At 39.2% G+C, this 27,459-nt stretch overlaps 1 protein-coding gene across 3 annotated transcripts in view; it reads left to right on the top strand.

The window, feature by feature from the left end:
- igsf21a (immunoglobin superfamily, member 21a) overlaps positions 1-27,459 on the top strand; it is a 192,030-nt gene that overhangs the window by 57,006 nt on the left and 107,565 nt on the right. For all 3 annotated transcript variants that reach the window (XM_026167142.1, XM_026167143.1, XM_026167144.1), the window contains one exon: positions 1,551-1,663. In XM_026167142.1, the coding sequence (XP_026022927.1) occupies positions 1,551-1,663 (113 nt within the window). The remainder of the gene's footprint in view (positions 1-1,550; positions 1,664-27,459) is intronic.

The raw sequence follows: 27,459 nt of genomic DNA, 5'->3' as shown, positions 1-27,459 counted from the left end.
TATTTTCCCAGCACGGAAGCACAAAAAGTGCTTTTTCATCCTATAATTAGGTACCTACGGTGGACTGTTCATGCTACACGTCTCTGCAGTTGTCCATTTCTTACACTGATCACCTGGGGAATTCTGTAAAACACTAATGTCCTTAATATTCTGTTAGTTATGTCAGTGTGTCAATATTATATAGAAATATTGGCCATTAAGTGCCATTTTATTCAGTTTTATATTTTCACTTTTATATCCATCTGTTTTCTGAGATATAATTCCCTCATTAAATACTGGATGTGCTGACGCTGGTGATATGTTGAGCAGAGGGTAGCTTGTCTGTCATTGGAAATGAGCCTACTAACTGCTTCATTTTGCCTTAGCCAGATGTAAAGAGATTATTGCTAATGCATAAACTAAATACTATATCTTTTAGGATTGTATATAGCTATAATAAATTCTTTTTGATTCAGTTAACCCTTTTAGTACAAATATCCTTTCCTTCAGTCGTTAGTCTCCCACCCCCCGACAGTTTTTGGATGTATTTATTTTTTCTCAGGTCTTCTCATTATCACCAGGTAATTGCCTTTGTATCACTCCATTTTTATTTGGGCGATATAATCTCACATATGCTGATGTGCTGTTCTGTTATCACCCCGTGTGTGTGTGTGAGTGTTGAATTGTGAAACTGCAGCTTTGTGTGATTTTTTTTTTGTGCGCAAAGGGCTGATGATCAGGCACAATAAAGCATTCATCTCTGAAGAGTTTGACCTTGTATTTGGCAGTTACTTTTTCTTAGATTTTTCTCGTTTTGCGTTTGTTGTTTTTCTGTGTGTACGTAGCTTTTTTTTTGTTGTGTGTTGTTGACTTTTTATCACAGCAGCTTTCATTTAATCTTCAATTACAATAAATTTAGGCAGCTTGAGGTTGCATACTGCATGGAACAAATTAGATAGTATATTTTGTGATTCTGAAGTGTAAGAAGAAAACTTTATTGTATATGGATTATCAGCCCGCCCTATCAGAAGCAATAGCAGCATTGCCCATGTTGTGCCTGACAGTTTCCATCATGTTCTTTACCAACTATTCATTGTCATGATGCTGCTGAAATGGCTTTGCTTCTATTAGGTTGAAGGAGGATGTGTATTCAAGGGCAAACAACTTAAAAAAATAACTGGTGAAAAGCTTAAAACACATTGCACAACCAAATGTGCTGGATAAATCCAATGAAAATAATAATGCAAGAATCAAATAGACAACTTCTTGGCAAACCTGCAGTAAGTCAGTTAAAAGAAGTTGCACTGTAGCTCATTTGTTTGATTTAATCTGTAAACCCGTGACTTATGTAACTATCAATGAAGGGATGCATGGTAACATGTTCTTTTCTCTGTATAGGATAAAACATGACTTTTTCCCCCAGAGTGAATCTATTAATTCTACACTACTGAGTTCTTTTCTAAAGAAAAAAGAAGAAGAAAAGAACCACTAAATTATATACTGTTTCAGAAAAGGTGTAGTTATCGTATGTTACTGTACTAAAAGTTTTTGTTTCCATTCTCTTTTTTCAGGATATCTGACAGTTTCCATAGAGCCCCTGCCTCCTGTTGTTGTTGGTGAGACTGTTACTCTCAAGTGTAACTTCAAAACTGATGGAAGGCTGCGTGAGATTGTTTGGTATAGGGTGAGTAAACCTTTCTACAGTTTCAAAGCCATTAAGCATGAGTTGCTTTCTGGAGCATTTGTTTGTGTTATTTCTAGCCATTTGTCATTTCAAGGAGGTCAATGCCAGTAGTCACATCACAGGTTTATGGCTGTGTTAGAACAACCATGTGCTGTCAAACCGCAGTTGTTAGAAAACAAGCTATGATTTGAGCCAGCTGTATGAGAGGCATCACTGGATGTTGCTCAGAATTTGATTTCTCAATCTGGTGGTCATCACCATCATTTCTTAATAGTTCACAGCTGGTGACTCAACAGTTATTAAAATCCCAGTTGGTGTGATACACTGCCTAAGTGCTGCTTATAATTAGGTAGCTGTTGAAGGAGAAAAAACAAAAAGCCCTTGTATGTCCACTATAATGGTTTATATGTTTTAAAGTTCTGTATTGAAGTAAAGCAAATCTGCAAAATGTTACAGTTGAAAGAGACGAAATTTGTCTCACTTCAAGTGAGTCACTGATAAGCACTTAAAATGGAAAGCAGTAGCAGCTGCCGCCATCACATTCTTGCCCGACCATTTTTCTTTAAGCCAAAAACTCTCCAGTAATTCTTGAGAGCTATACAGATTTGCTTTGTGAAAGTGTCCGACTTTTTACATTAATGACTTTTCTGGTGATCGGATTTTGTATAATGCAGTACAGGCAAATTGCAGACCCTGAAATCTTATCATTCTAGCTTGAGGGTCTTCATTAAAATGCATTATTGCTCTGCATTGTGTCATTTATGGTGTCTTTGATGCACTTTAATGACTGATCTGTTTTCAAAACAAATGCAGGGGGATGCCGTTATTATTGTATGAGCACGACTCCCTTCACTTTATTTAAAATAGGTCTTGCTTTAAGGAGGATTCTACTGAATTTACAGTTAACTCATTCACTGCCATTGACGTCTATAGCCGTCAATTGCAGTGAATGAGTCAATGGGTTTAACTCATTCACTGCCAATGGCTGGCAGTGAATGAGTTAAAGGTTAGGCCGCTCACCATAAGCTGCAAATAAACAGCATTTCCAAGAGACAGCGTTGTATGTACTAATAGAAAATGATGGATTCTTGTAAGCTCAACGTCTGAAAATTAAAGATGTCAACACTAGAGTTGTTGTACTGACTATAGGAAAATATATGTATAAAGCATTTCCTAAGCTTAAGCAATATTTAACTAAATGTCAATATAGTTTGCCCAACTGGGTGCAGCCTTGAGATGTGCCATGGACTCACCCTCCTGTAGGCCCACCAGCTGCAAGAAGCACCATAGGGGCCTGGTGCAATGTGTGTCAGGCAGTAGTCAGGGGTGTAGCCCCTGGCGGTCCCATCCCCTGGTATAGAGGTTTGCAATTCTGACACGTCACCTCTCTGCTCAGGAAGGAGCCTGAGGTAGTAATTCAGGTTGAGCGATACAGGCTATTTAGTTTGACTCACCCCAAACTTGGTTTCTGGAACCAGTCCAGAGAGACCTGTTGGACTCTGATCCAGTCTGGAATTGCCCTTGGTAAAAGGCAACGGGAAGGGGTGGGCACTCTTGTATCCCCTGGGCTTGTGGTGAACAAAAGGGTTGCTTTTCTACACCATCAGGTTGGGGAACAGGTCCTGACTGTTTGCACATATGCACCAAATGATAGTTCAGAGTACCGAGTTTTATTTGGATCAGTGAGTGGGGTGCTTGACGGTGCTCCGTCTGGTGACTCCCTCGTCCTACTGTAAGACTTCAGTGGTCACATGGGCAATGACAATGAGACCTCCAGGGGTGTGATTGGGAGGAACATCCTGCCTGATCTGAACCTGAGTGACGTTTTGTTATTGGACTTCTGTGTAAACCACAGATTGTCCATAATGAACACCATGTTCCAACAAAAGGATGTCCAAGTAGCACCAGGTCACTCTCGTTTGGAGGTCGATGATCGATTTTGCAATGGTATCATTGTATCTGCCGCCGTATATTCTGGCCACTTAGGTGAAGAGAGGAGCGGAGCTTTCAACTCACCTGGTGGTGAGTTGGATGTGGTCTCTCCAGCATCCTCCACCTAAACGTATAGTGAGAGTACACTGGGAACGTCAGGCAGAGGCAAGATCTTGAACTACCCACACCTTCAAAACTTTGGAATTATTCCAAGGGAGCCTAGAGACACTGAGTCCAAGTGGGCCGTGTTCTGCACCTCCATTGCAGAGGAAGCTACAAGGAACTGTGGCCACAACGTGGCTGGTGCCTGTTGTGCTGGTAATCTCTGAACCAGATGGTGGACAGTGTCAAGCTGAAGAAGGAGTCCTATCAGGCTTGGTTTGCCTGTGGTATTTCGGAGCCAGCTGATGGAACGAGTTTAGGTGGTAGCTGAAGTAACAACTCGGGTGTGGGAGAATTTTGGGTAGGCCATGAAAAAAGCCGTTCGGATTGCCTCAAAGCAATTCTGGCAAACACTCAGGAGGGGAAAGCGGTGGTCATTGGAGGTGGAGTGCTACTGACTTAAACTGAGTATATAGTTGAAGTTTGGAAGGAACACTTCGAGAACCTATTAATCCCACTGACAAAGGGATTGGAAGGAGAGTCCACGGACAAGGAGGATGACTCGTCCATCACTGAGGGCAAGGTCACTGAGGTAGTTAAACAGCTCCTTGGTGGCCAGGCCCTAGGGTGGACAAGGCTCACCCTGAGTTCCTAAAGGCTCTGAATGTTGTAGGGCTGTCTTGGTTGACACACCTCTGCAACATTGTGTGGACATCTGGGACAGTGCCTGGGGTGGTGGTTCCCTTTTTTAATAGGGGGGGCACAGGGTGTGCTCCAACTACAGGGTATCACACTCCTCACCCTTGCTGGGTGTACCAGGGTGCCGGAATTGAGTTCTTCCGTTAGTTGAACCTCAGTTTTTGTCTTAGTCATGGAACACTGAGCTCTTTATCTTCTCGAGGATAATTGAGGATGCGTGGGAGTTTGCCCAAACAGTCTGTATGTGTTTTGTGGACTTGGAGAAGGGGTGCTTCGGCAGTATTGGGTGTCTGGCCAGTTGCTACGAGCCATATGGTCCCTGTACGAGTGTTGCAGGAGCTTTGTCCACGTTGCTGGCAGTAAGTCAGACACGTTCCAGGTGGGTGTTGGACTGTTGCCAGGACTGCCCTTTGTCACAAATTTTGTTCAGAATTTTTATGGAAAGAAACATTTTACTTTGGTGGCCTCAGAATCTAATTTCTTCTTTGGTAGATAATGTGGTTCTGTTGGCTTAATTAGGCAGTGACCTCCAGCTCACACTAGTGCAGTTCACATCTGAGTGGGAAGTTGCAGGAATGAGACGTAACCTCCCTTTGGGTGAGGTGTGCCTTGTATGTCCCACCAGAAGGAGGCCCCGGTGCAGACCCAGGACACACTGGAGAGACCCAGGACACATTCAGCTGGCGGCTGGGGAGAGGGAAATGTGGGTTCCTCTGCTTAGGCTGCTGCTCCCACAGGATAGCCCCAAAAAATAAATGGACAGATGGATGTCAGGATAGTTGAACCTATAATGCATAATTTTTATGGATTTTTCCCCCCCTTAAATTATGTCTATCCCTCTATCTGTACAAATCTGGACAGAACTGATAAAATGTCCTTCAAATGAAATATTTAAGCGAGCAACTATAATATTAATTATGTGGCATAGGAGATACATTTTCCACACAGTGTGTAATGGAAAGGTTAAAAATCCCCCTAAATGATACAGTCAGTACTCTGGGTCCACATTTACTATTGTTTATCTGTCAAATAAACTGGTTATTAAAAATGTGAGCTTGAATTTGTACAATTTAAAGTATCCAAAAACCCCACTCTGTTACTGAGGTATGCAGTCTCTGTTGGGTCATTCTGAGTGTATTTGAAGAGTCTGTAATGTACAGTACAGCATTGTAGTGATATTGTAGTGATATTCACCTTGGTTTCACCCCCCCCCCTTCCCAAACCTAAGCTGCAACACTATTCATTAATGAGCAAGCAGCAGTTTATTGCTTAGGCAGGAAGTGTGTCTTTTGAGCAGCTTCTGCTTTCTCACTTTTATTATTGTGGAATAAGACAGTATCTCTGGGCTCATCTGAGCAAATGCTGACCTTTCAAGGTAGGACAAAGAGATTTATGGCACTTTACACATTCACCTTGCTATCATAGATCACCTTCATTGCTGTGACAATTTAATTTAATCAAGCAGAATTTGGGGAGCATTGCTTACATTCTTTCAGATTTCTGCAGTGTCTATTGATAGCTGTACTTTAAATAACCACTGAGAGAAAAGAGCTGCCCATATTAAGTGTTCTCATGGGGAAACCAAAAAGGTTGTAACAGAAATCAACCTCAGCTCTCCGGAGGCCACTGCTCAGCACAACCGTTGATAAATTATAAATCAATTACCCACTTGGCTGCCAAAGTTTCTTTAATCTCTGCCTTTTATTTGACTAAATACTGTTGACTTCCCATTTTACCTCCTGTTCAAATGAAACTGGGGTTGATACTCACCTTGGGAATACTCGTAATCAAAGCTCAGCCAATCACAGGGAGTCCTGAATAAGCTGAATATTTCACTGATGTTCATTTGTGATGCTAAGTGGCTCCACAGTGAGGTGGTTTACACTTTTCACTAACAAGTGAAAGCTCACCGTTTTGATCATGGGAGGAAACACAAATCCCTTGGGGTTCGTGTCAAGAAGAGCGTGTGTTGTAAAAGTAAATGAAATATGTGGAGCTATCTGCTGTAATGACCCTTTGTGAAGAGGGAACAGCTGAAGGTAGCTTATTTTTATTTATGATATTAGGTCACATCATATTCTGTTTGAGGATTTTTTTTCAGCATAACGCCTCCACGCTACAGTCAGAATTAGCATGCCTTATTAGCATACCTGTGTTAAAGACGAACCTCATTATTTTCGAGGACCTTTCAAGGCATGCTAACTCAAATTCTCAACCGTATATACAGCAAGGTAAAATAAATGTATTTTATATGAATTGCTATGTGTTTCTTTTATATAAAATATTTTGTATTTGTCTTATCCCCTAATAATAAAGTTTATTCACATGACATCAAATCATTTAAGTTTGAGAAAAATTCTTTATGGCTAAAGGACAAAACATGCAACATTTTTAATATCTTAATTCAACAAGAAAGCAAAACTCTTAAACTTAAGAAAGTCTTCTGCAAGTATCCCGGGCCCTGTCTTGATTTCATGAACAGGGATCTTTTAATGGAAGAGCTTCTTAAAATAACAAACACATTGCCACCCTCCCTAATATAAATTACCTTCTCTGTTTAAATGTGCATTTATCTGCTTCTGCATCAGTGATACTGTTTATTCACATTTATTCATATGTTATTGTTTTTTCAATTATTATATCTATTAGGCTGACTTCTGGTCTTAGACTATGTCTCAGGACAGGAGTTTATTAAGTGGTTTAATTAGGCTGGTTGGTGTTATACTTCCCCTTAATCATACCAGTTTTTCAGTGAATATATTATCACTATTGTTAGTGGTGCCTAATAGTTCTAAAAACTCCATATTCCCCACATTGAGGTAATTTCCCTAGAGTCTGCAGAGTCTACCTGATTATGCATGTTGCGTAGATTTTCCGATGCACCATTAAAAACATGCAGATGGGTAGACATGAAAAAATTAGATGTTGAAAATAGATTTCAGGCACAAAAACAACTTCAATCATCAAAAAAAGGCTAAATAAAACATTTTCACCCCGCTTCCTTTTATGCCTCCCACTCGTATCTTTAATAATGATCGTTTATGGATAGAATCCCTTATAATACTCTCATTTTAGTTTACTCAAGATGACAGACACAAACAGGGTGTTGAATGCAAGAGAGCAAAACCAGTCTTCAGTAATGGATGTGCTATAGCCCTGCAGCTAATGCTTCAAGAGCCAATAAATGAGAGCCTCTCAAGTGTGTACGATAATGCACTACAGGCCACATGAATGTTTTTAGTGAGTAGTGAATGCTGGCAGGCCACAGATTAAAAACTGAGGATATGTAATACCATCAAGCTGTCTTTTCTGCTTTAACAGCATACGTAATAGTAATGATGGGTGGGCCCTCTTTGGAGCGCTGACACAATTCTGCGAGTTCATCTAATGCTGCAGTTACTTTAATTTATGTCATTTTAATGAATACATATAGTACATATGGGACATCTCCCAATGGGTACCATACTAGTGGTTGTGTAACAAGTTGTGCCTGCCTGTTGAATTCCCCTTGTAATTTTAATAGCAGGATCACCTGTCTCTATCCTGTCCACTCACCCCTCATTCTACCCATTACACAAGCCTCCCCTCTCCTTGGCATAGTTCTTCTGGGATCTTCTCTCTCACCATCACAAGTATCTTCCCTAAAATGCTTCCCTAATTTACCACTGACCTGTCAGCTTGCTGAACTGCTACTCTAATTTCTATCATTAGCTGTGTCCATCTAGTGGAATATTTCGATTCAAGATCATTAGTGTACGCAAAGAGATTTCATTTTATTCATGTTAAAAATTTATACATTATTCTATTCTTTTTTGACAACAAATTACACAAGAAACTAGAATCTAATCTCCAAATGTTGAGGTGATTATTTTGCCAAATGTAACTTGTGTTTTTTAAGTCTGGAGGTCAGAAATAAATGGATTTATTTAGATTTCACAAACTCCAGCAAAGTTGAGCTTTTTATGAAACTTGTGGTTGCCATTCAAATATTCCTGTAGACTTTATCAACTTTTTTGTTTAAAAAAAAAGCTGAAACTTTATACTTGCAGTACTTTGGCTTTTATAGTTTTATTGTGCAGAGGAAATTTCTAAGCATAAAGGCAGAAATGTTTTCAAATTGTTAGCAAGCAATCATCAAATTGTCCATAAATGTGCAACGTTACAACAAAAATATGAAACGCGATTTTAAGTATAATTAGCTTGTAACACTGGTTTTCTGTAAACTGTTGATTAGCTTAATAACCATTTTTTGAACACTGTGTGTCATGAGCCATAGTGTAACCCAGGCGTGGGCAATTCCAGGCCTCGAGGGCCGGTGTCCTGCAGGTTTTAGATCTCACCTTGGGTCAACACACCTGAATCACATGATTAGTTCGTTACCAGGGCCCTATTTCAGGAAGCCGGTTTAGTGCAAACTCTGAGTAAGTATACCCTGAGTTAACGAAAACTCTGGGTTTTCGGTTTCACAAAGCGAGTTTAGATTAATTCTGAGTGAGTTACTATGACGACACACTCCGTGAAGCTAACCTGCCCCTAGCAGGTTTACTTCAACTAACCCTAACTTTCTCCGCCTCTTTGTCGGAAACCTGACTGTAGGAAGTGTCAGACATGGCGTGCTCCTTCCTTGAAGAGCCAGTAGATGTTGAAGCCCAAATTCTCCGCAGAGCTCTCCGCCGGGAGAGAGTGATTAGAGCGCGTTTGGACATTTTATCATTTCCTGATGATTTCCTGTGTGAACGTTACCGTTTTTCAGCACAATCTATAATTTATTTGAATAACATCCTCAGGCCTAATATTGCTCATGTGACACATCGCGGACATTCTCTCAGTTCTGTACATATTATTTGTATTGCACTTCGGTTTTTCGCAAACGGGAGCTTTCTGTATAATATTGGTGACGCTGAGCACGTTTCCAAGGCTACCGTCTGTCGGGCAGTCAGGAATGTTACAGTTGGACTGAAACGTCTCCTGTACTCGTTTGTGTTCCCCGGTCATAGACCCACAAGATTTATCAAAGAGGGATGCCACAAAATTGCAGGTATCAGGATGAACGAAACTTAATTCATGATGTGGTGATACTTGAACTACTACTTAAATTGTACATTTATTTTCACGGTTCCCAGGCGTGATTGGCTGTATAGATGGCACTCACATTCCAATCATTGCTCCTTCAGTAAATGAAGGAGACTATGTGAACAGGAAGTCTTTCCACAGCATTAATGTACAGGTACATAGTTCCCTGTAGCATTTCAAACTAACAAATTATTTCATTATAGTAATGGATGCTAATTTGTGTTCTCTGCACTGTGAAGATCATATGTGATGCTGCCAACATTATCACAAATGTGGAAGCCAAGTGGCCAGGCTCTGTGAGTGGTGGTGGTGGAGGACCCCCACCTGTTTTTCGGGCCTCCGCTTTTTTTTTCTGTTGGCTATAACGGGTCACATTTGAGCATACAGAGTAAGCAAATATGTACTTGTAATGTGCTCAGATAATTTCAATAAGTGCTTACAGAAAGAAAATTAATGTAGCCTCTAACTGCAATTGATTTACATCGGACAAACAGACCAAGCACTATGGCTCATAATACAATTACACCTTACCTGTTTGGACTATATTTTTATATTTCATTTTTACTTGCTGCCAGGAACGTTTGGGGCCTGTTGGGTTGCACCTGCGCTCAAATCACATCACAAAATCAAATGTATGAAATAAAAAATAAAATAAAATATAATAAAATAACGTGTTAAATGGGTGGAAATCCCTAGATCAATGTTTATATTAACACTCACGCATTGACTCTGTCGGCTATGTTTTGCCATGCATGCTCCCTTTCTTTTGCAGCTGAGGCTGTGTTACTTTTTTTCCGCGGAATTTGCATGTTATCGGCATATGCTGCCATCAGAATTTCGGCCTCAAGCGCTGTAAAATACATTGACCGCGCCTTCTTTCCCTCCGTCTCCATGGTGACTCGCTTAATCTGTGCTCCACTAATCAGGGCTTTATGTATCCTCGTGTGCGCGCTTAACTTGGGGTTAAAGCAACTCCGCGTTGACTGAACTAATTGTTATCAGCCTTTCTGGAACCGAATATTCCGAGTTGGACAGTTCGGGGTTACTCAACCCTGAGTATCGTTTTTCACTCTGAGTTTTCTAAACCGGCTTCCTGAAATAGGGCCCAGGCCTCTGGAGAACTGCAGGACATGTTGAGGAGGTAATTTAGTCATTTAAATCAGCTGTGTTGGTTCAAGGACACATCTAAAACCTGCAGGGACACCGGCCCTCGAGGCCTGGAGTTGCCCACCCCTGGTGTAATCAAAGGCAGCTGCACAGGAGGTAGGTTGAGCCCAGTCGACATAACTATCTGCATAACTAAGTCTCAATTCTATGTTGCAACTTTATTTATTTTTTGTTATGAAATTAATTTTACCTGCAAATATTTATTCAATATTTTTACACTCCTTTGATCAAAACTGGCTGCCTTTTCTAAAAGGTTTTTGGAGGCGACTTTTGTTGTGATTTGGCGCTATATAAATTAAATTGAATTGAATTGAATTGAAAATTGAATGGCAGGGGGCATGCTGAGAAGTATATTACTCATACTTGCTGATCTTGCTCTTTGTCATTTGTGGAAATGTGCTGTGCTGTACAAGAGTTTGTAAGCACAGCAACAATAAACATTATGTTTAGCAAGCTAGAGGAAAAAGAAAGGAAAGAAAAGTGGTGCTCAAAGTAGGAGCAAGGGACGAGAGCAGGATGACGAAACCACCAGGATTTTGGACTTCACTTGGCGTAAGGGTCCAAAAACATATGACAGATATGACAATATTCAGTTCTAGAGAGAAAGTTTTGAAAAAGTTTCCATCTGTATCTTGTAATTTAATTGAAGTTACTTTGGAAGTGGAAAAATATATGAGGGTGGATTTCCTTTTTTTTTAGTGTGTGTGTTTTATTATTTGTGTTGGAGCCCTAGCAGATCACGAAAGGACAATAACCAAAGGCATTCGTAAATTTCAGTCATCAGCTAACGACCACTGAATGCTTGTCAAATTTTAATTAAGCCATCTGCCACCACAGATTTTACTCAGACCATCTCAAGTCAGTTGGTTTTTTTTTGCTACAGCACACTACAGCATTGGCATATTGTATGCACATATATAAGGATACAACTGATATCCAAAATGAAAATTGTTGTTAACTACTGCAGCTGTTTCAATTTGTTTGAATGCTTAAAATCAACCCTTGTAGACCAGACTGTAGCTCATCATTTCAAAAACATAAGAAAACGTATGACTTCTGTGTAGAACACATAAACAAATCTGTAAGTTCTTTCCAGGCAAAAAAGCATTGTTATGATATACCTGGAAGCTTTTTTACTCAACTTATGACTTAGATGTAACTGTAAATAGAATACAATAAAAATCCCTTATTGATCCTGATTGGGGAAATTCATGCATTCCAGCAGCAAATGGAGCATAAAGATTCAAAATGAGCAAGATATTAAACCAAAAACTGTACAAGAGAAGTGAATAGCTACGATTGTGTTTTTAAAGTGCTATATAAATAGATTATGATGATGATGATTGTGTCAAACATTTGTTTGGGGACTGAAGTGAGTTGTTTAGGATATTCTGATCCTTTTTTGTCAATAAGTGCTCCTGTTAGCCAGCATTAGTAAAACTGTCTTTGAAGTGGATCTAACATTGGTGGACTGCCACAGTGAATAAACACTCATATGATGTCAGAGTGTAATAAAACTGAGGGTATGTGTAATTTTTAGGACACTCAATGCTAAACTTAGTAGCGTAATATTAGCCTATATCCATATTATAAGCATCACATCTGTAATCTTCTGATAATCCATCCATCCATTCGCTTCCGCTTATCCTTTTCAGGGTCGCGGGGGGCGCTGGAGCCTATCCCAGCTGTCATAGGGCGAAAGGCGGGGTACACCCTGGACAGGTCGCCAGTCTGTCGCAGGGCTAACACATAGGGACAGACAACCATTCACACTCACATTCACACCTAGTGGCAATTTGGATTAATCAATTAACCTATCCCCACAAGCTGCATGTCTTTGGACGGTGGGAGGAAGCCGGAGTACCCGGAGAGAACCCACGCAAACACGGGGAGAACATGCAAACTCCACACAGAAAGACCCTGGCCTGATGGTGGAATTGAACTCAGGACCTTCTTGCTGTGCGGCAACAGTGCTAACCACCATGCCACCGTGCTGCCCTCTTCTGATAATATCAGGAATAAATAAACAGGTTTATTCACATTTTTATGTTAGACCCTGATGCTTGAGGTGACAGGGTGACATTTTATTAAGATGCCATTCAAGCTGTCTCTTTCCTTTGTGTTCTCACTTCTTCGATGAAGGGGACCCTTCTCAAATGGGATAACATAGGTGTGATCCTTAATATCTTGAGTCTGAAGGTGTAGACACAAATTAAAATGTTGTGCAATGCAAAATTAGATTGGTTCTCCTTCGCCTTTGGTGCACTGCGTATGTGGCCGGTCTCTAGCCATGTACATAAAATGTAATTAGGCAAAATCCAGTTGCTTAGAATTATCTGAGCAACTGGATTCAAGATGGTGGGGTAACATGGCGGACTGCTGTCCATTCTTACATATTTTAATCAATTAATGAATTAATTAGTTTATGAGAAAGCAAAGCAGTAGTTTAAAGTTGAGGTTAGTAGCTCAGGATTAAGAGAAAAGGTTTTGCCATGTCTCGTGCTTATATTCCATGTAGAGTCTTTTGTTTGTCAAGCACAGGACTGTCTGAAATCATTTCTGTTTTGCTATGCACCATTTTATTTGACTGAAATATATTCATATTCTAGAGTACTTAATAGAACAATGACACTATTTTGTTAGATAGGACGATTTGTTGCTATGGTTGCATCAAGTGGTTTCCTTCAGTAAGCCAGTCCACTCTCTCTGAAAGATTTTTAAAAAAGACTATAAAACACGACTTTTTAAAAGATATTCCCCATTCTACAAATGTGTGCTCATTTTTTAAAAAATGATTTCATTTTTATTTTTTATTGAGAAAGTCATTTATATATACCTACTTAGATTTCCATCTTGACATGCTGTCATTATCTTAACAGCACAGAAATGTACAAGTCTACAGTAGTGTTGCCAGCTGTGTTTGGACATAGGCCAGCTGCCTTTGCTTAGTTGCTTAGAGGGGAACATGATGTTTATATTTAGCAATATAGAATTCGATCTGCAGAAAGAAAAGTACTGACCAGGCTACAACTATACAATCTAACTTGTAGCAAGAAATGTGTTCACAATTAATAGCAGAGCACTTCCTGCGCTGACTCTGAGCACTTTATTCTAATACCTCTTACACTGCTTCTCTTAGTCTTTTCAAGATTTACTTGTGGCCAGCATTTGACAAATCCCATTAAAGCTGCTGACAGTGTTAAAGCACAATACAATAGCAATGCAAATGACTTATCTCTTGTCATAGCCAGGCAAGAAATATAGGTAGCACATTACCTGAGGGCAGTGTGTCAGTTGGTTTACTGTTGGATGTATTTAACCAGATACTTGACTAAAAAAAAGAGTGTTTTTCTAGCCAATAATCCGCTTTCTTGACTGAGAAGAGACACAGGAGGCATCATATGTTAAAACTGAGTTTAAAACCTTCAAGACAGGGTTGCCTGGGCAACTGGAATCTCTGAGTTCAGAAGAGAGCTCACAGAGTGCGTACGCACAGCACACTCCTGTGGGGTTATTGGGTGCCTGACTTCCAACTGTTTAATCCCCAAGTGTAATTGTGTAGGTTCAAAAACTTCCCTTTTCACTCATCCATTGACGTGTATATGATTGTGTGTGTGCTATCTGTATGCCTTTTTGTTAATCTCTCTGTTCATCTGCCTGTCTATCTAAGGTGGAATTTATGAAAATAATTGTAAAAAATTGGTAGTGCAGACAAAAGTTTCTTGAAGAAAATACAAGCAGTACCCAGTGTTTCCTTCAGTAACACATTCTTTTTAGAGATACTGTTCCAGTTTCGGAGCAGTTATTTTTGACTAAAACACAAAATAAAGCAAAACAAAATACAACAAAGAAAAAAAAAACATACTTAATCCAAATCCATGCAGTTGAGCCATAATATGTTCATAATATGTCTTTCATGCATGCCACCACAGCACTGAACATATGCTGTATTTTATAATTCATGCTTAGCCATGAAAAGTAAGAAGGAAAAAGCACATCTACTTGCATTTTTACTACAATATTGAATAGATGTCCCTTTATCTGCCACTACAAAGCTGAAGCTATCGTGAACCTCAGCTGTGGTCTTTATTAGCGTTAATTTGTTTAGGGGGTTAAGGGCAGTGCAGTCACCGTCTTTGGCATTGGGGAAATGGCCTATAGATTTCTATTCAGGGTACTTTGAGTGGCTGGTATCTTGACTATACGCGATACTTTCCTACATATGTTTTAACAGTCTTTTCATCTTTGTATTTAGCCATGCTCTGCGGAACTGAGAAATTCATAAATCTTTGCATGCATTACAAGCTTCATCAACAAAGTAGTACAGATCTCTATCAAAACCTCTGGCCATGGTGCTGCTCTAAGGTTTGTGCCAAAGGGCTTTCCTGGCTTCTGTCCATGGTGCTGATTTGGCTCTAGCCTGGAGAGCAAATAACATAGCTTCCATCATCCACTAAATCTCCCCACAGGATAATTCTGCACCTGGGAGAATTAACCTACTTGTTAAACAATAGCAAACTCTCTATTTGTCTGATACTGTTTGTAGCCAATATTCAGGTTACTCTGCATCACTTTTGATGGTTATCTTTAAGTCTACCTGTTACATCTGTGCACATAGTATTGTTAGATAGAAGAGATTTATTATTAGTGGCTTTTATGTTAATGGGGCTTATGCCCAAAGTGTTATTTAGTCAGTTATCCCTACCCAGCAGTACTTTATTGTTTTACTTTGTAAACTGCTTGAGTGTATAATACCATTAAAATGACTGACTGAGCATTACCCTGCCTTCATCTTGCTTATGTGCTTGGGTTCAACCTTTGTCTATCAGAAAGAAGAATTTTACATTTGTTTAGACACTAAAATATAATCTTTTTACATTGTTGAAAAATCAATTTGTGTTTCAAATAGGTCCACTAGAGCCATATGCAGTCTAATAATAAATTTTGCAATCATTAGTCCAAGTAATTACTTGATACCACATTTCCACGCAGTTTAACATTTTCCAAAATGCACATTAGGGCTATTACGTTCCTGATATGTTGATTGTCTTTTCTAATTCTGTATCTTCAGCTCAATGCAGTTGTACCAAGATTAGATGTTAAATGTGAGTTTTTTCAAATACATTATTATTACCAGTATAGTTGAATTTGAACTTTTCTATGTATACTGTTTTGGCTGAGCCAAAGTTTAAGGTTTAAGGTTTCTACAGCAGAGTAACTGACCTATGTTAAAGGACATCAGTTGCATTTTACTTTAAAGATGGTTACACATGCTCCACTGTTGAAAAAAAAAAGATGCACCTCTTTAAACGGTGGTACAAACCTCTGTCATCGTTATTAGCCTGCTGCTCCATGCCGAATGTGGTGCCCCCCAGGGGAATGGGAGATAAGGTGATATGGATCACTGCACAGCAACCTTCCCTTTGAGGATGTCACTAGGGCAAATAAGCAGCCTGTTATACACAGAATGATAATTACACACTTCATGTCAGCAAACTACAGGATGAGTCTCTTTTGTTATCCACAAATGCTAATAGCAACAATAGAGACTGATCATTCTTGTGCCTGTCAGAGAGCCTGTGCTGCTAGTGACAGAGGCAACAATAGGAAATTTTGATTCAGCAATGCAATGGAAGCATAATACCTCCTCGCTGTTACCATGTCCCAGAGCTCCCCAGGTATCTATAAAAAGCATACTTTGCATCTAATTAATCAGAGAATTCAACAACTGTTTGTATACAAAAAAGACCTTGTGAGGTCATTAATTTTACTGAGGTATTTTCTCCACGTGACAGTAGAATTAATGACATCCTGCTGTTACATTATAGAGTTTCATTTGAGATATATATTATACAGTGTGTCACGGGCAAATCTATACTATTTGCTTTGGTCTGATGTTGGTTGGAAAACAGTATTAACTGTTACGGTATAGCAGTGTGCATGATGCTGGAAAATAATAAACATCTTTTTAAAGAAACAACATAATGGTTGATGAGACGTTTCAGATGGTTTCCTCATTATATTTTAATAACAATAGTCATGAATTGTAAGATTTGAATTTAAACTGCAAAACCATGGCTTCTGCTTTGGCATTTTTTTAAGGCTTTCTGAAGCTCTTCAGATTTTCAACATGTCTTGAAAACTCATAATCTCCCAACCAGAATCATACCAGATTTTAGAAATCCACTTTTTTTTTTGCTATCACAGAAGTGTCAAACAAGAAAGTGATTACTTAGTGATTAGGAGTGGATCAGAGCCCAGAGCCTCTTTGTGACATTTGCTTTAGAGGAGGAAGTCGTTTTCATGCCAGTGGAATTTTAGCATTGGTCTCTACTTTGCTGCAGCACAACTCACTGTGAGGTCCCCTGGGGGCATGAAAGGAGTAAAACAATTTAGTGTGTGATTTATTTATTTATTTGCTTACTTGTTTATTTGGGTACAATGTATTTCCAACAGAGGGAAAACAGCCAAAGACAAACAAAATAATAATAATAATCCTGCACTTCCTCCAGTGTTGTCTGGGTAGCCAGTGCCTGACTACTCTTTGTACTTTATCCAAAAATATTATTGAAAACACAGTGCTTAGTCATACTTCTAACACTACCTGACATTTTCCTTAATTACTAGAACTATGAACAGTCACTTTAGTTATATTCAAAATATAATGCCTTACTATTATAAATCCTTATAAGAGCACCAGATGTGCTTTATTCCATGTAAGCCTGAACAAATGCGCTTAGTCAAGACATATTGTGAGATCAACAAACACATTTGTGGAATCAAAACCTGACTTTAATAATGACTATTTTTTAGATAATAACATAAAAACTGTATTTTATCATCTGCTGGTTATTCTTTTAAAGAAGTTTCACTGTGGTGCTGAAACATATCTGTTATTTGAGAAGCAAAATTAATGTACAAATGTAGTTGATACAGTTTTATCCCACCAACAACTATTGTGCTGGAGTTTATGTAGTGAAAATGTAAATTAACAAAATTATATGAATGGCCCTATTTTAAATTTTAGTATCAGTCTTAGTGTATTATTCTTTTATCTTATGTATCAGAGACAATCTGTCCATGTTAATCAGACTAAAATTAATAATCATTAAAATGTGTTATCAACTGAGTAATGTCACTATTTATTGGTGCTTTTTTTTCAGTTCAGGTTGATCAGGTTGCTATTCCATCACTTCAGCAGAAATTGAGTACATATTATATATTATATTATCCTATATAATATATATATATATATATAATATATATATATATATATAATATAATATATATATATATATATTTTGCATACAAATAATATATATATATAATATAATATATATATATTTTTTGCATACAAATATATATATATATATATATATATATATAATATTTATTAACCTACTATCAACATAAACTAAAGACCACTGCATGTGGCTGCTTAAATTGTGGATAACTTTGATCTTTCTTCAAATAGATAAAATTGATCTATTTTAGGCCATTTATAAACATTTTATACATTTTCTTCCTGTATTAGCTTGTACTTCATTTCCCAAAGAGAACAATTCAGTTATGATGTGAACTGCAGCAGGCTCTGTTTTACTGTGTTTCCTCAAAATAATCAGGTCATTTTCTAGATCATAGTTTTTTGTTGATCCCTTCAACAACAACAACAACGACAAAAAAAAAGGCACCAACCTCATTTAAAAAGGGGCCCAAGGGCACACTGTCCTTCAACCGTATTCTCTTTAGCAATCAATAGTAATCTTTTAACAACGTGTACTGTTACTGAGGAATACAGCAGTACTACAAACCAGTAGTAGTTGTTCTAATAATTTAGAACTCACTGGTGACTTTTGTCGGCCTTAATTTGCTCCTTTTTCAACAGGGTTCTGGAAACATTGCTCAGAGATTTTGGTCTTTTTTGAGATCATAGCATCGCACATATGCTAAAGATTTCTTGTGGGCACGCCTATGATGCAAGTCTCCCATGCCAACACATTCCCAAATTTCTCTATTGAAATGAGATGTGGTGACTGTGAAGATCAATTTGAATACAGTAAACTCCTTTTCATGGTTAAACCAGTCTGTGATTATTTGAGCTTTGTGACTTGATTGCATTAACCTGCAACAATTGGCAAATAGGTACACTACAGTCATAAAGGGATGAACACCATCAGTAACAGTACTCGGGTAGGCTGTGGTATTTAAAAAATGCTCAGGTGGTACTAAGGGAGTGTGCAAAGAAAGTATACCATTACATACCATTATGCCACCAGCACCCTGAACTGTTGATACAAAGCAGAATGGATCCATTTAAAGTTGTTTACACTGCATTCTGACCCTATCATCCAAACTTTACAGCAGAAATCACAACTAATCAGACAAGGCAACATTTTTCCAATTTTCTATTGTGCAATTTTGGTGAACTGAGTGAATTATAGCCCCAGTTTCCTGTTTTTAGCTGACAGGAGTGACACTCAGTGCTTCTGTAACCTATCTGCTTCAAAGTCTAACATGTAATGTATTCAGAGGCGCTATTATAGTTTGTAGTTTGTAATGAGTGGTTATTTGAGTTACTGTTGCATTACTATCAGGTCACAGCAGCCTTCTCCTTTGACCTCTGGCAATAAGGCCTTTTTGCTCACTTGCTACCTTCTCTTTTTTCTGACCCTAGACATATGTACCTAACAAATTGGTCATTAAGTAATTAAGTATATTAAGTTTATATGCATATTTGTTAATTTACCAGAAAGTATGACTTCAGATTCACACACCTGATGGAACATCTGGCAGTGGTTCAGTAGATTACTCAGCAAATTATTTTTGGTAAACGTTGGTTAAGACTGACCCTCACTGAAATTTTTTTTTTACCATAAAGCTTTTAAGCCTTACTTTTTGTATCCTGGACAATTTTTCCCACTAAAAGAATTTTCCCATGATCTCTACTCAGAGAGATCATGGGAAAATTTCAAAGATGTATTCTAGGAAAACAAAAGCCCTTTTTATCCTGTACAACTGTTGGTGAAAACATAAAAACATTTTTGATCCTTTTGTTTCATAATGTGCCTAGAACTGTTTGACTAGTAATCCGAGTCTAAAGGATTTCCAAAAAAGCCACAAACAAGAAGACAATGGAGAAAGACACAAGAGGATAGGGTAAGCATAGGGAAGCTAAATGGAACATGTAGTTAATTGAGCCTGATGTTATTGTGACGACAGCTGAAAGAGCTGGGAATAGTGGAGTGGAAGAGCACGTCCTTAAAAACACAGGTGAGTGGAGGAGATGAATAGCAGATGTCTGTGTGTCAATGAGCTCTGCAACACATGTTGAACACCATGCCTCCAGAGTCCCCAGCAGGGTGGTAACCTGTGAGACACATGCATACAGAGCAAAAAGAGAATGAGAGAGAGCAAGAGAGAAAAGAGCATAAGCCCTATCAGAACATGTGGGTAGGTCACATATTATTTTGCATGGCCTTCAGTGTTTACTTTCCAAATGATCCAAATGATTCTTTGATCACTTTTGAGGTTTTTATATTTGTGTTGTTTTTTTTAACCAATCCTTTCATCCTTTACACATTTTCCAGGATTATTCCTTTGCTTCTATTCTTTTGGGACGTTTCTCATGATGAGCAGAGTGAGGTGCCCTTTGCACTGAGAAAATATAGCATTTCGAGAATAGTGCAATTTACTGCGTGGGAGATAATGTTGTGTGATTGTCTTCCTGCTGAACACTCATGCAGATTCTTTTCACTGGATTTGAAAATGTACAAAAAAAAAGTTTGCATTTATTTAAAGGAAACTGAAGACAGTTAAAATGTTGTGAAAAACATGTAATGTCAGTACGATTTATATTTTCTGGTTCAGAGGTTTGTTGCAATTCCAACAAAAAAGAATTCTATGTAAATAAAAGCTCAAAGAAGATTTCCTCATTTTAGTTAGCGTCTTTTAAAAATTGTAAATGCTCCAGCCTTATATTCCTGAACTTCAGTCATGTTCAGTCAAGTCAAGTGAAGAGGTCAAGAGGTTTCCCCACTCTTCACAAAAAATGTTTTTTTTTTTAAATCAGGGAATAATAATAATAATATTAAGATAGATAATAAATTAATAATAATTCCACTATAATCATTCTTCTTCTAATATGATATAAGAGAACCTGTATCTTATTTAGATGATGATTGTATAACAAAATATTAGATCCAGACTTGATGGCATTTCAATGTTTTGCTATATGAAAATGTAACTGAGAATGAAATTAAAATTCACATTTGTCCTTCCTGACACAGTGGCAAATGTGTTTTAACAGCCTCTGTTTAGATTGCAGTGTATCAACCAACAGTTGCTATTTAACTCACCTAAAACATTAGTTGTTAAATGTTTGTGAAAATGGCAGTTGGTAGTGGAAGGCTAGAGTTCTTTTATTTGTTGTAACACTAAAAATGTTCCATTAATGCAAACTTCAATTTCAGTGCCAAAAGCATGCTGTTTCCAGAATTTAAAAAGAACTCTATGAATAATACCACACACTACATAGCAGTGTGTAAATGATGGGCCTGAATGACCCAATCACCAATCAGAGCCTTAATGTGGGCTGGGTTCACTCATAACCAGCCCAGAACTGCAGCCAAGGAAAAACAATTAGAGAAAAGCCTCTCTTCCCCTGTGGGTTTAATGCTAGTGGAGAGAGATAGGTTTTGTAATAGATTTTTGTCCGTGTAAAATGAGATGCTGACCTCTAGGTCCAAGACATTCAAAGACATCCCAACAGTGGTACAGCACACTCCCACTGGGGCTAAAGGATATTCATGCAGGACATCATTCTCGCACTTGGTGTGAGTCACACCAGCCATTCTCAAGGCAGTTATCATCAGGGAGCCTCAAAGGGTGTTCAGAGAGTGGAGATTGTGTCTGTGTAATCAAATCCTTTTTTAATGTCATGAGACCTTAGCAATTGACTCGTGGTTTTTCAGTTTAGTTTTAGCTGTTGAGTTTGTTTTAATCAATTCTTCATCATGAATGAAGTTAACTTTTTGTTGTTGTTTAGTAATGATGAAGGACTTTTGTGTATTGTAAAGTTTTTTATCATCTACAAGTACTTTTTTATTTAACATTGTCTTCAGTTTTCTGTCATAATGTCTCAGATTAAGCAAAATGATCATTTATTACATTTCCATCTCTAATAATTTTGATTATTATTTGCCTGTGCTGGCCGTTAGTCATTTAAAGTAAAGATGTAGTTTTATACACAGTTCAGTTTGGTGTTTTTTCTCCTTCTGCTATAATAGGCAGCAGAATTATTAGTTTCTAAATGTTGAACTCCAACAAATAATTTCTTGGTCATATATCTATTTATTTTTATTTTATGAGATTATATATTCAAATAATTTACATATCATGTTACATTTCGTGTCAGCAGTAATCTGATTATTGCCCTTTTCAGTAAGGATGTAAATATTAAAGAGATTTTGTTACATTACATGGATTGTTGGTGGAAAAAAGTCATATTTACATCCAACACATTTACGTCATTCTCTTTAACAAACTATACCTCATTTAGCAAAGCTTTCCACATATGTGGTTTGAGTTCTAAGTCTTCTCTCCATCTTTCCTAAATAATCAAAATGTTTTGTGTTTGTTGTACTTTTGTCATGCTTTAACTGTGAGGAGTTCTAAGGTCTTGAGTAATCAGGGCCAGTCTTATCTTAAAGACTTCGTAGTTCCATATCACCCTAATAGAGTATTTTGCTTTTGTACTGCTGGCTTACTTGTGGTTTCTATTTAAAAGCAGAATGGGAGGCAGAGCCTTCAGATTCAAGGGCCGTATTTTCTGAAACAAGTTTCCAGTTTGGATTCATTAAACTTTCCTTTTTCATCAGGGCTGGATCAGGTATTGCTCTGCAATAGCTCTAAGCTGCTGGAGTTCCTATGATGTACTGTTTCCTCTTCAGTTACCTATTTTCCCTCTGCGTGTGTTTATATACTACTCTGCATTTAGTGTTTAGCTATCATTAACCTCTGGTTCTCTTCCACAATTTGACTTTTTTTCTTTCTACCTCCTTTCTTCCTGTTAAAAGGGAGTTTTTTCTTCCCACTGTTACCAATTGCTTGCTCAGTGGGGGTTGTCTGATAGTTGGGGTTTTCTCTGTATTATGGAATGGTCTTTACCTTACAATATAAAGTGCCCTGGGAGAACTGTCTAAATTTGATGCTACAGTATACATAATAAAATTGAATTTTAACTGAACATTATCAGCAAGTCATATAAATCTTTGCTTTAAAATACAGCAATTATCGATTAAGATATAATGACCTTAAAGTTAGAAACTAACAGAGAAGCAAAAAAAAAAAAAAGTTGAATTCAGAAATGTGTGTAGGAGAGGTGGAGGAAGATCTCAGCCTGGGCGTTTACCGTCTTATGTAGTCTGGAAGATGTGTGGATGGTGGGGTGGGTGCAGTTTTCTCTGTGGTGGGATTGGGTGGACTGTCCAGGGCTCTGTGGAGCCGGAGGGCGCTACTGCACTGGGCCCCGGTCTGATGGGCCTGGGCCCCCCTTCCCTGGCTGGTCGCGAAGGGTGGGAGTGCCTACTGGGGTCAGCGGGGGAGCTGGCCCCAGGGAGGGGTTACCTGCCCCTCCCTTCCTTCCCTCCCCATCTCCAGCTGCCTCCCTCTTCCCGCTCCTCCACAACCACCCACACATGCAGGGCCTTGGAGTGGGGGTATGTCACCAGGGTGCAGAGGAGGCTACCCCCCCCCCCCTGTCCCCTTCTGGCTGCCTCTGCCTCAATTTTATCCCACAACTTAGACATTCACATTACTCACACTCTCATTACACATACATATAGGATCTTGGGGGTGGGCACAATCACGGAGTCCAAATTACCATCAGGGTGTATACCTCACCCCTGACGTCGTTGCCCACCTCTCAATTTTAAATACACTTAGTCATTGAGGGCTAGCAGGAGGGACTATGCGCTTACCTGCTGCTCCTTGGCAGGTAGCTCCATGCCCTCCTGGGTTTTAATTGCACCTTAGAACACATATGCATCAACACTACAATGAGCGGGTGGAGGGAGGTTTGGAGTCTTCTCCCACCCCCATTCTCTGCGGCCTGCTGGAGCGGGAGGGCTAGGTGGAGTTGGCCGTCCGACTGCGGTCTGGGGTGTGGGGCCTCCCTGCTGCTGCGGAGTCGGGGTGGTCTGCCTCTCCCCACCGCAGGGAAAAGGGTAACACCACCTGGGTCTGGGTGCAATTCCCCCCTCCAGGGGCAAGGGTACCTAGACCCAGTTTGTAGAGTACGCTTGGGGAGTGTGATTGTGTGTACAGCGTCTCTTTATGTCTGTCTCCACGTTGGTTGAGTGTGGAGTGAGTGCATATGAGAGCATGAGGGTGGGAATGGATGTTTGTGTCTGTGTGTGCCCGTATGTCTGTGTCTATATGTCAGGTTGGGTATCAGACGCCACCTCTCTGGGGACATCTCAGGCCCTCCAAGGTTTGGAGGCCTATCTCCACCCACCACCACTTCCCCTGCCGGTGGCGGACTCCCTCAGGTGTCGGTGTGTTGGTGGTTCTTTGTGTCTGGGGGTGGGCGTCCGGGTACACACCGGCTCACTCCTTGGCGGCCGCTTGTCGGGGCCTGGGGCCTGGGGCTCGCTCGGGCCCCTTTGGAGGTGGGGTGCCCCCGGCCTCTCGGCCTGGGGCTCGGTCACTCAGGCACAGCTGGGGGCCGGCGGAGCTCACGGGCGCGTCACTGCAACTCCCCCTGACTTCTGCTCCGCGGCTGCTGGGCGAGCCCTCATCTGGGACTCTCCTCAGCTCTTACTGGAACAGTGGCGCGGCTGCCCCTCTGTTGGTCTTCCGTGGTCTCTTGTGTTCTGGGGGCCTCTGGATGTCTGGAGTTTTGATCTCCTCCATACCCGCTTCACACCCTGGAGGACGGGGCTGTGGCCCCCCCACACTCCCTAGCAGATCATTACATGGAGAAACCTTTGGAATGCAAGCATGCTGATCCACACAGGTATGCACACATAGGTATTCACAGACGCGGACTAAAGCTTTCTTGGCTGCTGCCTCAAAGCACACTGTGCGCTGTCTATCTTGCGTGCTGCACAATATCGTTTATTATTTAGTAAATATTGATATCTATGACTAGCTAGTTTATTGTGATGGTGCTTTGTTTTCTCTATTATTATGTTGCTCTTTGTTGTTTGCTGTCTCCTCTGTTTGTTTTTTTTTTTTTTTTTTTTTTTTTCTCCATACAGGTGACCCAGGAGTTCTTTTTTTTTTTCCTCTCTCTTCCCCCCCCTTCTCACCGTCTCTTCTCCCCTTTGGTTTTCTTTCTTTCTCTCCCCCTCTTTCTCTCATTCATTCCCCCTGTCCTATTTATTTAAAAAATAAAAAATAAAAAAAAGACAAAGGATGAACTGAAGCTCTGCCATCACGTAATGTCGCATACTGCTGTTTCTGATGTCATTTAGAAAAAAAAAAAAAAAAAAAAAAAAAAAAGAAATGTGTGTATTATGCATTAGACCACCACTTTGATGTAGTAATGTAGTAACTTGACACTGGAGCATTGTAAACTTCTATAATACATGGAGATGTATTTGTCAGCAGCATTCTTGGTGCTTTATCAACTGAGGAACGCTTAAGTAACTTGCCAGGCTCGGTCGTCACCCTCTTTCATACACTTTGTGCTCCACTACCCACTAATTTACAAATTTACACTTTGTTTAATCCCCCTTTATCCTGATGTTATCCAACCATTTAGAATCAGAATCCAACAGATATATCTGTGTAATTTATGTTTTCAAGCTCTCCCCTGCTGATACTGCACACGTGTGGTGGCCTCTGATCGATTAACCACAGAGACAGTGTGTTTGGTCAGTTGTCCCATTATACAAAATGAAGTACTGACAAATGTATCCACATATTCTGCTTTTAAAAGCCCCCTTTGCCATAGATTGTAACGCTGTAGGTAAAGCGATGCTCTGCGTATTTGGATAAATTGACATATAGATAGAGTTAAATATACATTTTTTTCTTTTTGGCTTTTTAAACCTTCCAATGTTAATAGGGCAAGCAGACCTGGGAAAAATCTGCTGTCTGTGCATTCAACCTGCACTGTTTTGCAGCAAAAACAGATAAAAGCATGACATAGCATCAAACAGGATAGAAGCAATCTAATGGGACTCATTTAGTTGTGATATTTGGAGGTGTCTGATGGAGTCTGACACTGAGACACTGGAATCCTTTGGGTCCTATAGGTAACAAGGGGGGAAGCACTGAAACAAACCGTTTCTCCGGTGCGCAATTGGATTTGAAGTCGGATCAACACTTTGAGCTTTTCTTTGGATTCCTCGAGCTCTTTTAAGCAGTTTTTGTGGTATCACTGCCATCAGGGAGTGCCACTGCACCAGCATCAAAGTAACTTTGATGACAAGGTTTTTCCAGCATTGTAACTACATGATTATTTCATCTGGCTACTTAACCCTTAAGGGACAATTACATGTAAAGATATCTATATTTGTTCCAAAAGTGTATACTTGAAAGGCTTTGATATTTAAGGTTAAAAAATGCATTTAAGAGAAGGATGACAGTTGTTAGTAATTAGTATGGGTCACGCTCCATACAGTGAAACTATATTCTGACATGTTGTAGTTAAGATAAAAGTTTTTTGCTTTGATTTTTAACTCACTGAATTATGGAAGTTTATAGTTTCATATTTTTTTCCAACACCTGTGTAGTTGCAGTAATAAGGCCAAGCCCTTTAGATTACTACCACTCTAAATACAAGAAAGAAGCTGTTTTTCCCATATCAAGTATAATTAACATGATTTGATATTGACTACAGAGTAAAGTTTGCATTTCAGAAAACACCACAACATCTCTTGAGTCTTCCTGACATTAAAGACTGCTAGGCAGAGTTTACTAATTTACCAAAGCAATCAAATGTAAACCATTAAATGCCAATATATCATCTGAGCATTGCTTTCTTTATTTTCACAAGAACATTTGCCAGTTGCGTTTTATCATGTTAATGGCCTTGTCAGAGTCATGATTATGTGTAAAAAGAGAAAGGCTCTTATGTGAAATTATAACAAAAAACAAACAAACAAAACAAAAAACAAAACAAAGACAACATTACAGTGCATGTTATGTAAAAAACTGCCTTTACATTTGTAACTAAGATAATGAATTGTGCGTGCAAGCACAAACGATCCTGCATTTTTCTTTTACATTCTCTACTTTGGGCATTGTGCCATTGTCACAGATAATCCTTAGCTTTCATATTGTATTTTATTTTAAATTTTGGCAGTATCAGCTTTGAAATATGCTGAAAGTCCAAAAGCTCCCTTTCATCTATGGTCTTCCTCATAATTATTGAGAAAGGTGTGATACTGGGCTGCATTTGGAGGCTTACCTCTCAGCTGGAATTTTATATGGTTGAGGTAAACCTTTTTACTCACAAGCTAATGATTGATATATTCTGAACCAAGCAGCATTATGCAAAATTAAACCCTTCATTTGCCTTTTTATCAAAATCACTCCATGTATATTTTATTTGTATTTTGTTTTAGCATAACCCTAATTTGTTATCAAAAAAGCTTACATAAGATAATCCCTGCTGACATAGTCACAGCAGACTGAACACTGTCAGAAGTACAAAGAGCAGAGAAATCATAGCCAAAATTGCCTGGCAGCGACAACATTTTACTGACCATGTGTGTCTATGTTAGCGGGGGCTCTGTTGCTGTCGTGACTTTTGTGGTTGTGCTTCTTAAAACATATGTCCAGTCCTATCATATTATCTGTTAACTTTTGGTCCA

Source organism: Astatotilapia calliptera, chromosome 5 (genome assembly GCF_900246225.1).
Source record: "Astatotilapia calliptera chromosome 5, fAstCal1.2, whole genome shotgun sequence".
Classification (NCBI taxonomy): Eukaryota; Metazoa; Chordata; class Actinopteri; order Cichliformes; family Cichlidae; genus Astatotilapia; species Astatotilapia calliptera.
This window is presented reverse-complemented; position numbering and strand designations above follow the sequence as displayed.